Source organism: Ranitomeya variabilis, chromosome 4, assembly GCF_051348905.1.
Source record: "Ranitomeya variabilis isolate aRanVar5 chromosome 4, aRanVar5.hap1, whole genome shotgun sequence".
NCBI lineage: Eukaryota > Metazoa > Chordata > Amphibia > Anura > Dendrobatidae > Ranitomeya > Ranitomeya variabilis.
Window position 1 is genome coordinate 218,535,932 of NC_135235.1, and position 14,458 is coordinate 218,550,389.

At 39.5% G+C, this 14,458-nt stretch overlaps 2 protein-coding genes across 3 annotated transcripts in view; one reads left to right on the forward strand and one right to left on the reverse strand.

Moving 5' to 3' along the window:
• The window catches only part of LOC143770392 (interferon-inducible GTPase 5-like), a 93,333-nt gene that overhangs the window by 74,401 nt on the left and 4,474 nt on the right, over positions 1–14,458 (reverse strand). The gene's annotated exons all lie outside the window — the stretch shown is intronic.
• The window catches only part of LOC143770394 (urokinase plasminogen activator surface receptor-like), a 42,346-nt gene that overhangs the window by 11,730 nt on the left and 16,158 nt on the right, over positions 1–14,458 (forward strand). The window contains exons 2-6 of one of the 2 annotated variants that reach the window (XM_077260003.1): positions 600–713; positions 6,134–6,274; positions 6,770–6,910; positions 9,466–9,621; positions 11,150–11,281. In XM_077260003.1, the coding sequence (XP_077116118.1) occupies positions 600–713; positions 6,134–6,274; positions 6,770–6,910; positions 9,466–9,621; positions 11,150–11,281 (684 nt within the window). The remainder of the gene's footprint in view (positions 1–599; positions 714–6,133; positions 6,275–6,769; positions 6,911–9,465; positions 9,622–11,149; positions 11,282–14,458) is intronic. The other variant, XM_077260004.1, reaches the window with a different exon arrangement.

The window sequence follows — 14,458 nt, forward strand, 5'->3', positions numbered from 1 at the left end:
AGATCTCCACACACTCACAGGAGAATCATGATGACATGCCCGGGGGTGTTCAGTAAACCCTTGGCTGTCATAACAGTCCATCCGCACCCTGCGATCACATGTCAGGGGCGCCGATGGGCGTGATCAATGACGCTCTTACTATTTGCAAGTGTGAAATTAATGATTGACAGCAGCATTTAACATGTTAACAGCCGCGGGTTGTTCTCGGATCCACTCGCAGCTGTTCAAGGCACTTGATGGTTTATTAAATCAGCCATCGAGTGCGGAAAAAAAATCCAGGCTCAGCGTGTGAGCCCGCATCAAAGTTAGGGACACGGCCGATGACGGAAATATACGTCGTCGGTCGTGAAGGGGTTAAACTAAAGATTCACTATGTAAGAGATGGACTGTGACAATCAGGAGAAGTTTAGAAAAGTTGGGAGAACTATGGAAGTTGACACAATGCTGAGATTTGAGGACAGAAATTCCAATATTAGATGCATCAAGGACACAAATCCAAAATGTTCCATGTCGTTCTCCGCCAACGTTCCCATTCCACGTGTCCCAGTGCGAAAGGATACAATTCTTTGTGTTACCCACGTCTTTTTCTTTTCCCCTAGTCCTTTGCCTGAGATGCTTACAGTGCGTCGGTACAAGTTCATCGTGCCGTATGGTGGTGAGGACGTGTCCATCCTACGAGACCAGCTGCATCTCCATAGCTTACAGGTCACAAGGTGAGACAAGATACATTAAAGGGGCTGTCCAGTTCTCAATAGAAGGGATTCCTTTAAGGCAAGTGCGGTTACAAAGAACCTCCTCTCAGTCTGGAGGACCTGTCCTGTCCTGCATTGTATAGACAATACGTTCATTTTTATAAACGCAATGTAATACTTCATTTGCCCTGCGGAGGCGCTGCAGTGAAATAGAGCACTCATTAGAATCCTTCTGTATCTTTAATTGATGTTTAGGCTAAAAGCAAAGCATTTAAGGATATGTCCACTGCCTTGTTATATGCGGTACGTCCTTGGAAGGGTTAATGTTGCTCCATTCAGCACAGAGAGTTTGGAGCGTTTGTCTGCATCCTGTCTTCTCATTTCCAGCTTGGATTTGCTTGATATGCAGGTCTAGAGAAAGGAGAAGATAGTCGTAAGTAGATCTGTACTTTTCTCCTTCCATAAAACCGTCCTATGGGCATTCGCCTGGTGCCAGCTTATGGATCTTTTTAAGGTTCAGTGGACCCAAGTCCTGCTTTTTCATGCATTCCCCCGCTCCCTCGAGCCCTTCAGCAGCAGTCTTTCAGTTCATTTCACCCGATCGCAGGAGACTTACGAACATCACGGAGTAACAAAACAGCTAATAAGATAATACAGGATGAATGCTAATAGGAAAGCGATCTCTGGGGCCATTCATCACCTCTGATGATTACAGACAAAAAGGGTGAAGAGATCGGAGCAAAAGGAATAGCCCTCAATTTCCAACCACGGCGTTACTTCCGAGGCTCTATGCTGATACTTTTCTTAATATGTCTTTATAGAGATCAGAACTTCATTTTTTTCTGATACAAAGATACTAAATGTGACTTTGGTTACAACTCACGGACAAGCCATGAGGCTCGGGTAGTAAAGACGTCCAGGGTCAGATACCAAGAGAGATCGTCATATACAAATGGGTAAGGCAAAGGTGTAGTCAGGTCAAAGTCCGAGGTCCCAATTCCAGGAAGGTAGTGGAGTAAGAGAAAAGGGGCAAGGCAAATGGATGATCAGGGGCAAGGCAAATGGATGATCAGGGGCAAGGCAAATGGATGATCAGAGGCAAGGTCCAAGGTCGGGCAACAAAGATCAAATACAGGAACACAGAGGACAGAGCAAGTACACGCTATTTGAGCAAAGTTACAACTGCCACTGATTGGAGCCAGAGAGCCAGCTAAATAGCCAGATAATCACTCAAATAGCAGACACATGGAAGAAGCCCCGGCAATCCCCGAGGACACCAAACCTCTGTGTGTATATAAAGTTTAAACATAGAATTTCAGACCCTGCTGCCACCACTAGGAGGAGTAGAGGAGTTTACAGAAAACTGTGTCCACTCCCTGGACAACACCTTTTTCAATTAAGTAAAATTAAAAAAAAACTCATACTCATCTCTCACACCGGTGCCGTTCCAGCAATGTTGCCGCTGGGTCTGCCAGGATGCTTGTGGCGTTATTATAAAGTTCTGCAGCCAATCAGAGGCCACTATTGGCTTGCTACACTTTTACTTCTTGTACTTGTTCGACATTCGTCCGAGGAAAGTAAGAATACGGTAGCCCAAAAAGGCCGCAGATTGGCTACTGGGCTCAAATGGTATAACAATGTCAGATGACCACAGCACACCCAGCTGAGGTGAGTATACATTTTATATATTTTACTAGTGGACTATTTCATTGAAAAATGAGTTGTGGTCAACCCCTTTAAAGTGTAACTGACATTTCCGAATGTTCAGAATAAGCTGTTTTCCATATAAAATTATTCTATTTCTGGCCATTACATGATCTGCAGTTTTATATTCTGCATGCTCCATCTTTAATTTTTAGTTGGCTGTGAGCTAGTGAGTGGGGAATAGCTGCTATGTTTCCCATAAACTGAACACACAGACATGAGGGACTCCTGGTCTTCTATGCCTATGTAGCTCATATTTAAAAGCAGCAGCCAATGGATGACTTTATACTGAGCAGTGCAGCTGTGACTCCTGCGTACTGTGCTATTATTGAAGCGTAATAATTTAATGTTATTTAGTGTAATTTAAGGTGACATTTGACAGTAAGCTGTCTTGTGAATAGAGGAGTATCACTATTTCAGTCCATCATATAATTTTTACTCTGCAGTTTTCCCCTTTGTGGGCTCTAGCTCTAATTTTCAGTTGTCTTTCAGTTGAGCTTGTGAATGGAGATTAACAGTTATGATGTGTCCCATATACTACACACACAGATATGAGAGATTACTGGTCTCCTGTCTCTGGGTAATACATGTTCTGAAGTAGTAGCAACAAGATCAGCACAGAGCAGTGTAGCTGTGAATCCATCTCTGAGATTTGATAAACTCTTACTGGAAAGTAGCAGCACCTTCTTTCTGTCTCTTTCTCTCTCTCTTCTTATCACCTATATACTTCAATAGGCAGTTTTAATATTATCCTTCAGTGACTTGTCAGTCATCCTAATAGATTTGAGCTGTTTTTTAGAGGGAATGATGAGTTCAGGAGGTGGGGGAAGACAAAAAGTCACATAAGTAGGTATGGAAGCATATATCTCTGATAAGATAATTTACAAAGTTTTGTATATTCCCTTATACTATTGGTTTATGCAAAGTAAGTGTAACAGTATACCATCAGCACTTAAGCTCCCCCTAGTGGCAGCTGCAGGCAGAAAAAAATAGGCTATTTCAGATGTTTTAACTTTATATCTATTGTAAGGTGGCTGCCGGACACATAGTGTATGGGTGATATGTATCAAGGAGGTGCATGTCCTCTGTGATATTAACCTGGAGAAATGCTCTAGTACACATAGAACTAAGAGGGGTTAATCGGCCATGTTAGGGCCAGGTCTTGTTGTGAGCAGTTGAAGAGATAGGGTGGGATAGCTGCTCACCATATCTCCACCCCTAGGTGTGGTTCACTTTGTAACATGGGACCTATTTATCCAACACATATGTATGGAGGTGTGTAGACCTCCTGGATTGCGTGGCTTTGCTAAAGGACTAAGAAGCTGGACTCTAAGCCAAGTGGGCGAATTTTGGTTAAACTGACCCAATAAAAACTGCAATTTGAGGATTTTTTTTAAATACAAGGGAATTTTTTAAATTAAATTAATCTCACAGATGATAGAACAATATGCAAATGTATGATTCAGCAGAGCCTGTGCGATGATTTAGATACCTGTTATTTCATACATTTTACATTGCTGAGACTGCTGTTATGAGATGGAAATTGTCTAGACTGGTTCTGTCACAGTTGTAAATTCATGGTAAGCCCCCTAGCCGGGAAAATCTTTATACATTCCGAACACCACTGACGTCCTTCTGGCAGAATGATTTTGAGCCCTTGAGTATCTGGGTCAGATATAAATCTTTAGTAAGCAGAAAATTTAACATGACGGAATCGCCCCAACCTGTAGAATAGTAGAGCTGGAAACACAAGGGGCGCTCTTGATAAAAACGAGTGCATACATCGATTTACTTCTTGACATTTTTACCGGGGTCCTATTTAAATAGATACAGTTGGTGATCACGTTTTAGGAAGCCATGACCTATGCAAGAAAAGTGAATGACCGACCATCTAATACGTGGACAGGATGTGTGAACCAGAAGGTGAGCGGTTCCTTAAGATTGACTCTCTAAATCTGGCTCACCCTTTATGGTGTTTGAGGTGGGGAAATATATCTTCAAGGGGCTCTCCACTTTGGTCAATGCTCTTGCCTTGATGGTGTAGATGAAGGTAATAAAGGGGCTTCCCCAATCGAGACCCTCCACTACGAACCAGAGCTGAAAGTTGAGAGCAACTCTTGAAGGTCTGCAATGTTAGACATCTCTCGTTAACTTCGAAGGGGATTTGGATCCTATATATGCATCCTAATTGTCCACATGTTTATTCTGCCCACTAGTCTTGGGCCTTGTTAGGGCATGTACTGTTAGATAAAACCGTGAGTTGTGTCCAACGACTCCTTAAAAATCAATGAACACGGTGGACAGCAATTAATTTCAATGCTTATCCTATAAGGAATTGTTATCTCTGGAGCATCACTAGAAAGAAAACCAGCACTTACATTTCAGCATCAAAACCGAGCGAGTCATTAAGGATCTGTTTGTTTTGGGCTTTTAGGACAAAGCATTTTAAACTTTGTAATTGACTCAGTCATATAAGGGAAGAAAAGTTTTACTTTTCAATGGAACCATAAATTATTAGTTAAAGGGAACCTATCACCCCGTTTTTTTCGGTATGAGATAAAAATACTGTTAAATATGGCCTGAGCTGTGCATTACAATAGTGTAGTTTGTGGACCCCGATTCCCCACCTATGCTGCCGAAATACGTTACCAAAGTAGTCATTTTCGCCTGTCAATCAGGCTGGTCAGGTCGGATGGGCGTGGCTTCTTCCCCCAGATATTGCGTAGTTTTCCGTTGGTGGCGTAGTGGTGTGCGCATGTCCAACGTCCCCAATCCTGCACGGGGGGGTGAAAATAGCAGCGATGTCCGTTATTCCATTGGTGGTCGGTGGGCGCGGCCATCTTCCTTTGGCCGCGCGTGCGCAGAAGCGGCGCTCTGCTGGCCGCGGCTTCAGGAAAATGGCCGCCGCGATCTCCATCTGCGCACGCGCGGCATCCCGCGGCCATTTTCCTGAAGCCGCGGCCAGCACAGCGCCGCTTCTGCGCACGCGCGGCCAAAGGAAGATGGCCGCGCCCACCGACCACCAATGGAATAACGGACATCGCTGCTATTTTCACCCCCCCGTGCAGGATTGGGGACCTTGGACATGCGCACACCACTACGCCACCAACGGAAAACTACGCAATATCTGGGGGAAGAAGCCACGCCCATCCGACCTGACCAGCCTGATTGACAGGCGAAAATGACTACTTTGGTAACGTATTTCGGCAGCATAGGTGGGGAATCGGGGTCCACAAACTACACTATTGTAATGCACAGCTCAGGCCCTATTTAACAGTATTTTTATCTCATACCGAAAAAAACGGGGTGATAGGTTCCCTTTAAGGGAAAAATGGCATGAAAAAAGGTGGTGGAATACTGACCTGGTCCTGCAAATTTATTTGCTCTTCTCTAAAATATCATGTATGTGTATTTTTTTTATACTTTTGTAAATTAAACCCACTTTTTATATAATTTTGATCTTAACTTGGACACATTTCTTTGTTTTATTATCACCCTAAGTGGTAAATTTAGGCTAAATACATAACCTGCAGGTACCATAACGGGCCCTTCACCCATGCTTGCCTAACATACAGTATGATCATTGACAAGGGAGAGAAAGACCAAAGAGTGACCCAAGAAGGGTGACAGTCATTCAGTAACTTAAACCTTAGAATTAGAAAGTTTCAAGCAGGCAAGTCTTATGAAGCACAACTTGAAGAATTAATTATACTAATTGACCAATTTGTTACCTGCAGGTGATAGTAACACTGTGATGAAGGGCTGCTCCACTACCTATCTGTGCAACCAAACCTCAATCATTGATACAGGGACTCGATCAGTCTATATGACTTCAACATGCTGCGAGAGTAACCTCTGCAACATCAACCGGTACTCCAGTAAGTATTCACATCATCTGCAGCTATTACAATGCTAGGGGTTGTAATTTGGCCATACCATGATAGTTCATTTTGCAATTTGTGACAATTATTGCAAGTTTTTTTAATTGGTCTTCCCCTACAAGCCACATGTTTTTACAGACAAATAGTTAAAAGGGTTTTGCCACAACTCAAAAAGTTTTGCCAATATTGTATGTTTAAGTGGGACTGGCTGTCTTGGTCAACTCATTAGCTAAGCCAGTCCCCTTCATTACAGCATGGGTAGAGAGAGGAAAGAAGCTCTGTCAGTGTCAGAACCACAAAACTGGCACTGAAACTGCAACATCATCATCTTTGATTCAATTAATTTACATTTGGTAACCATGAAAAACCTTTTTATTGCCAGATGATTATTAGCTAGCTCCTGCAATACCACTTGCTCCTTATCTATAAAATATTGCTTGCCCCTGATGTATCCTGTTCACTAATACGAGTATCACTGTTTCCCTTCTTCAGCTTCTTGGATTTACATGAACCGCTTACAATGTAATTCCTGTCCAAGTTCTTCCGTTGGATGCTCGTCCTCGTATAAATCCCTATTTTGCGATGAAGTCAGCAACTATTGCGTGAACATGGCCACGAAGGAATGGAAGAATGGTGAGAGCCTTGGTTGCACCATATTTTATGCTATTTCATACTGCTGGAACTTGAATTGCTTCATTTTGGTTTATAGCAGGCAAGATCTGAATATTTACTATAGTTCCAATAAGCCAGCATAATAAGAATATTCTGACAATTTATCCCTTGTCCTATGGGGATATTAATTGCCATCCACTGGAGGTCCAACCACTTGGACCTGGGAATAGGACTTTAAACATGCTTGGCCTCCACTCTATTCTTTTTATATAGGGCTGTTGTATTTAGTTTATTTCTGGAAGTCCTATAGACAAAGAATGGAGCAAAAGTCAAGCTTTCCCAGAGCCCCGATCCTGGAATCATTTGTCATCCCAGTAGTTTCAGAGCCCCAACCTAATAATTGTTTGGTGTACCACCAGTTGGACCATGAGCAATCAACAAGTTTTCACCTACCTTTTTTTTTCTTTGACTTATGACTAAATAATTAAAATCTGCTAAAGATAAAATGAATTTTCCTGTGCTCCATCTGTCTTGTAAATTCGCCCTCAAGGTATAAAGCTAAATTTTTCTTCGACTTCCATTTTTTTGAAGAGGAAACTTTGACACCCCAGTGGTCAGCTTATAATGGCCTATTTTCGAGCCAGACTGTGCAGAGTGACGTCCCCCAGGAGGCCATTTAATCATATGAGCCGGCTGCTGTCCTGTCATTATAAATAAAGTCTTGAAGTCTGATTTCCATTTGGTTTTTGATGTGCGCGTCAGGACTCTTTATCCCATCTCTTCTTAACACTCCCTGAAATTGATCTGCTGTTTACATATTCCTGTTTCCAGCGCTCCTCTAGTTTATGTGTGGCCTGGATCACTGGGTTCTTTCAGCAGACAAGAGAAGAATGTTCTTTTGGAATATAGTTCAAAGTTTTAGATTTTTTTAACCCTAATGATTTACGATGACAAAAATCGTAATTTAGACCAAGATAAAGGTGTACATAATGACACATTAAAAGTCATAGCATGAGGGAAAATGAAGAGACAATCAAGCTCAATCTAGGAGGAACTAAAATGTAGTTTTCTTCTGTTTCTGGAGTACAACCCAAGTCACCTACACCAATCCTTAAAGTCCGCGGATCAATAATAGTGAGAATGCTCGTTCATGATCAGTGGGCCATGTAAACCGTAGTGATCAACTGATGAATGAACAAAATCACCTCTTTCATGAAGGCTTGAAAATAATTCTTGCTTGCAGTTCATCGCCTTGTGTAAACAAAGGATGTATGTCTTATGAAGAAAAAGAAGCCCAAACACGTCTCTACTTCCCTCTCCAAGGATGATGTCAACCTATAGTGGATTAAATCGACTGGAGATGATGGTGAAGCCCTTTATATGTTATAAGACATATGGAAAGAAGGAAGCCTACATTTTTCAAGTCTCCGTCTGACACTCAAAGGATGTTGTCAACCTATGGTGGTTCACATCGCCTGGAGATAAAGTTACAAGACCACTTTCGATGCTATGAGACCTATGGAAAGAAGCAAGCTCAAACTTATATTGTCTCCATCTCCTTCCCCAACGTTGCTGTCAATCTATGGTTGTTCGCATCACCTGGAGATAAAGTTACAAGAAGCTCTTTAGATGCTTTGAGACCTGTGGAAAGAAAGAATCCTAAATTTTAGTAATCTCTATCTCCCACCCCAAGGGTGAAGTCGACCTATGGTGGTTCACATCACCTGGAGATAAAGGAATAAGAACCTCTTTAGGTGCTAAGAGAACTATGGAAATAAAGAAGCCCAAACCATTGGTCATACTGTAGGATGTGCTGCTGACAATATATGTACTTAAGGGAACCGGCAATCATTAATCTCCATCGAGTTTGAAGCGGCCGTTTTCAAACAATCTTAGATAATCACTAATCAGCTTGCTATATCAACAATCAGTGTTTGTTATGGTCAAAAATCTGTCCGGGATCACCCTCCCACCTTTACTCAATATCCATTTATGGAGGCTGTCTCCATCTTAACCCAGTTGTGCATGTCTAAAGAATGGACCACCACTGTTTAAAAATTTTTTATGGAAATGGGCCTTCCTCCATAGGATGAATCAGGAGCAAAAGGTTGGCCATAGAAAATATATTTAGCAGATTATTTAAACCACAACAGGTTGACATCATCTTTGGGGAAGAAGTTGTAAACCACATGAACTTAGGATTCCTTCTTTCGATAGGTCTTGTGGCATGTAAAGGGCTTCTTATACCTTAAACTCCTGGTCAAGTGAGCCACTACAGGTTGACATAATCCTTGAGGAATGAAATGAAGACCACATGAGTTTGTTCTTCCTTATTGTCTTATGACACCTAAAGGGATTCTTGTGCCTTCACAAAGCTCAACGATGATAAGTAATGGAGAAACTAACAAATGCCCTTGGTTGCTCTTCCTTTGGTGGAAAAATTGATAAATGACCATGAGCCATCATCTTTATAAAAAAAAAAAATAGAGGGCAGTAATCATTGTGATATGGTAATGCATTTATCGTGAAGGGTACTGAAATCATTCAATCAACAACACGGCCATGTTTTCTTTCAGGTGTACTTTCAACATCATCGAATGTGCTAGGTTGTGGATCAGCAAACATTGGAGAAACATGTACAAACCTGTTTGCCTTCAACACAGGAAGCTATGAACGTTACAGTTATTTTTCGTGCTGCACAACAAATCGCTGCAACGTAGCGAGCCAGCAAGGTAGGTACAATATCCTTGGGGGTCTCATATATTGCTATAATATCGATCCCATAGGAGATGGTCTTGAAACTGTCGAGAACATCCATCTTTTGCCCTTTGCCACATGACAGCTGAGAACTTTTACCTTGATGTTATTTGATGTCATAAAGTCCCATGTATTTAGTGGGTAAAGTTTTCAAAGAGGGCATGGATAATACTTTCTTTGCACAGGACATAGACAGACTATTGCAACCCATAGGTGTGCCAACCCATAGAAATCTAAAATAATACAACTTAAGATCTACTGCATGGGTTGGAAAAGTTTATAAACTTGCACCATAAAGCATCTTAACTTCTCCTCTTTCCAATGCTGCTGGCCCTCTCTCCTAAAAAAAAACAAACACCTTGGGTAACAAAGAAAATAAAGGCAGGGAGGAGGGGTATGCAGCTGCAGTTTTTCTCAATCGGTTTTTGTGAGGATATGAAGTTGTGGGTTGTAATACTCACCTAGGCAGATTAACAATGCAGTTATTTTTTATTACTGACGTCCAAGGTCTGACAGCAATTCCGGGTAGATGGCCACAATGCAGTGCCCCCCAGTCCAAAAGATCCCAACCCGGGGCCGGTAGTTCCACTGCCCCTGCACTATGTGATACCCACTGTATCCCAGCTTTTGGTTGGCTCACAGCTTTTAAATCTCCCACCAATATAGTCTGTAGTCACAGTCCATGTTCTTCCAGACGACGGATTCCACGACCGTAGCACATACTGTATATCCAGCACCAGCCAGTAACAAAAGTCCTTAGGATAGTTCCTCAATTTCAGACAACAGATCCCATGACCGCAGAATGTGTATCCATCTCCAGCCAGGAATCGATAGCCTTTCTACATAGGACATCCAGACATGGGCAACAGGACATCAGCAACAGATCCTCGCCCATCAACATCACTGAACCAAACACTCACTAAACATGAAGAATATTTTAGAAGCTCAGTCTCCAGCCAGTCTGCAGGGTTGTGTATTAGGGAAGCCCCCTGCAGAGAGGAACAAAGTCACACATGCCCCCCACCAGATGCAGGACAACTAATGTAGGCTTTATGTATACATGAGATCCAGCCCTTAAACCTTCCTCTGCTTACTGTCACTGAATGGAAACAGAAACATTGATTTGTGAGGTTGAACACTTTCCAGGAGAGATTTGTTCACCTTAAAAAGACGAGCAAGAAAATCTCCAAAAAACAAAACAATAAGATCAACGTACCGCTGCTCCGTGCTGGAAAAAGTCTGTATCCTCCCACATTAGAGATAAGCAAATGTACTACTAAATCAATCAAATGATCGACCCATGATTTTGATAAATATTGAATATTTTTTTTCCTTTTGTAGAGTCACATCCAATTAATGAAATGTATCTATATTTATTAAGGTTATAGAAAATTACTTTATGATTGATAAAATGTCCAGCATTTATGGTGTTAAAAAGGTCTCTAGCTTTTGCTTATTGATGTTCATGTAATTTATTTATTTTTTACTGTTTTATTTTCACAGTTCCTAAACTTACTAACAACAATGGAATATCATGTTTTGGATGCTTGGAGACAGGAAAAAATGAGTGCGCTGTAGGGAAACAAGTATCGGTGCAGTGTACAGGCATACTCATCAGATGCATGGAGGTGTTTGGTAAGCATTGATATTTAGTCACATTTTTGATAATTGTAAACGGCACTAAAAAAGTTGTATTTTATTAATATTATGATACTGAGCACTGATGGCACTGTTAATTTATGGATAAGAGAAGGACATGGTAGAGTTAACTAATAAAGAGAATCTAGTAAGACAAAAAGTATTACAGTAGTTATATTCTTGTACATGGGGCAGTATTATAGTAGTTATATTCTTGTACATAGAAGCAGTATTATAGTAGTTATATTCTTGTACATAGGAGCAGGATTATAGTAGTTATATTCTTGTACATAGAAGCAGTATTATAGTAGTTATATTCTTGTACATAGGAGCAGGATTATAGTAGTTATATTCTTGTACACAGGGGCAGTATTATAGTAGTTATATTCTTGTACATAGGGGCAGTATTATAGTAGTTACATTCTTGTACATAGGGGCAGTATTATAGTAGTTATATTCTTGTATATAGAGGGCAGTATTATAGTAGTTATATTCTTATACATAGGGGCAGTATTATAGTAGTTATATTCTTGTACATAGGGGCAGTATTATAGTAGTTATATTCTTGTACATAGGGAGCAGTATTATAGTAGTTATATCCTTGTATATAGAGGGCAGTATTATAGCATTTATATTCTTGTACATAGGGAGCAGTATTATAGTAGTTATATCCTTGTATATAGAGGGCAGTATTATAGTAGTTATATCCTTGTATATAGAGGGCAGTATTATAGTAGTTATATTCTTGTACATAGGGAGCTGTATTATAGTAGTTATATTCTTGTACATAGAGAGCAGTATTATAGTAGTTATATTCTTGTACACAGGGGCAGTATTATATTAGTTATATTCTTGTACATAGGGGCAGTATTATAGTAGTTACATTCTTGTACATAGGGGCAGTATTATAGTAGTTATATTCTTGTACATAGGGAGCAGTATTATAGTAGTTATATCCTTGTATATAGAGGGCAGTATTATAGCATTTATATTCTTGTACATAGGGAGCAGTATTATAGTAGTTATATCCTTGTACATAGGGAGCAGTATTATAGTAGTTATATCCTTGTATATAGAGGGCAGTATTATAGTAGTTATATCCTTGTATATAGAGGGCAGTATTATAGTAGTTATATTCTTGTACATAGGGAGCTGTATTATAGTAGTTATATTCTTGTACATAGAGAGCAGTATTATAGTAGTTATATTCTTGTACACAGGGGCAGTATTATATTAGTTATATTCTTGTACATAGGGGCAGTATTATAGTAGTTACATTCTTGTACATAGGGGCAGTATTATAGTAGTTATATTCTTGTACATAGAGAGCAGTATTATAGTAGTTATATTCTTGTACACAGGGGCAGTATTATATTAGTTATATTCTTGTACATGAGGAGCAGTATTATAGTAGGTTATATTCTTGTACATAGGGGCAGTATTATAGTAGTTATATTCTTGTATATAGAGGGCAGTATTATAGTAGTTATATTCTTGTACATAGGGGCAGTATTATAGTAGTTATATTCTTGTACATAGGGGCAGTATTATAGTAGTTATATTCTTGTACATAGGGAGCAGTATTATAGTAGTTATATTCTTGTACATAGGGAGCAGTATTATAGTAGTTATATTCTTGTACATAGGGAGCAGTATTATAGTAGTTATATTCTTGTACATAGGGGCAGTATTATAGTAGTTACATTCTTGTACATAGGGGCAGTATTATAGTAGTGATATTCTTGTACATAGGAACAGTATTGTTGTAGTTATATTCTTGTGCATAGTGGGCAGTATTATAGTAGTTATATTCTTGTACATAGGGGCAGTATTATAGTATATTCGTGTACATAGGGAGCAGTTTTATGGTAGTTATATTCTTGAACATAGCAGCAGTAGAATTGTAGTTATATTCTTGTACATAGGGGCAGTATTATAGTAGTTATATTCTTGCACATAGCAGCAGTATTAAAGTAGTTATATTCTTGTATATAGGGAGCAGTATTCTAGTAGTGATATTCTTCTACATAGAGGGCAGTATTATAGTAGTTATATCTTTGTACATAGGGGCAGTATTATAGTAGTTATATTCTTGTACATAGGGGCAGTATTATAGTAGTTATATTCTTGTACATAGGGGCAGTATTATAGTATATTCGTGTACATAGGGAGCAGTTTTATGGTAGTTATATTCTTGAACATAGCAGCAGTAGAATTGTAGTTATATTCTTGTACATAGGGAGCAGTATTATAGTAGTTATATCCTTGTATATAGAGGGCAGTATTATAGTAGTTATATCCTTGTATATAGAGGGCAGTATTATAGTAGTTATATTCTTGTACATAGGGAGCTGTATTATAGTAGTTATATTCTTGTACATAGAGAGCAGTATTATAGTAGTTATATTCTTGTACACAGGGGCAGTATTATAGTAGTTATATTCTTGTACATAGGGAGCAGTATTATAGCAGTTATATCCTTGTATATAGAGGGCAGTATTATAGTAGTTATATTCTTGTACATAGGGGCAGTATTATAGTAGTGATATTCTTGTACATAGGAGCAGTATTATAGTAGTGATATTCTTGTACATAGGAGCAGTATTGTTGTAGTTATATTCTTGTGCATAGTGGGCAGTATTATAGTAGTTATATTCTTGTACATAGGGAGCAGTATTCTAGTAGTGATATTCTTCTACATAGAGGGCAGTATTATAGCAGTTATATTCTTGTACATAGGGGCAGTATTATAGTAGTTATATTCTTGTACATAGAGAGCAGTATTATAGTAGTTATATTCTTGTACATAGGGAGCAGTATTATAGTAGTTATATCCTTGTATATAGAGGGCAGTATTATAGTAGTTATATCCTTGTATATAGAGGGCAGTATTATAGTAGTTATATTCTTGTACATAGGGAGCAGTATTATAGTAGTTATATTCTTGTACATAGGGAGCAGTATTATAGTAGTTATATTCTTGTACATGAGGAGCAGTATTATAGTAGTTATATTCTTGTACATAGGGGCAGTATTATAGTAGTTACATTCTTGTACATAGGGGCAGTATTATAGTAGTTATATTCTTGTACATAGGGGCAGTATTATAGTAGTGATATTCTTGTACATAGGAGCAGTATTGTTGTAGTTATATTCTTGTGCATAGTGGGCAGT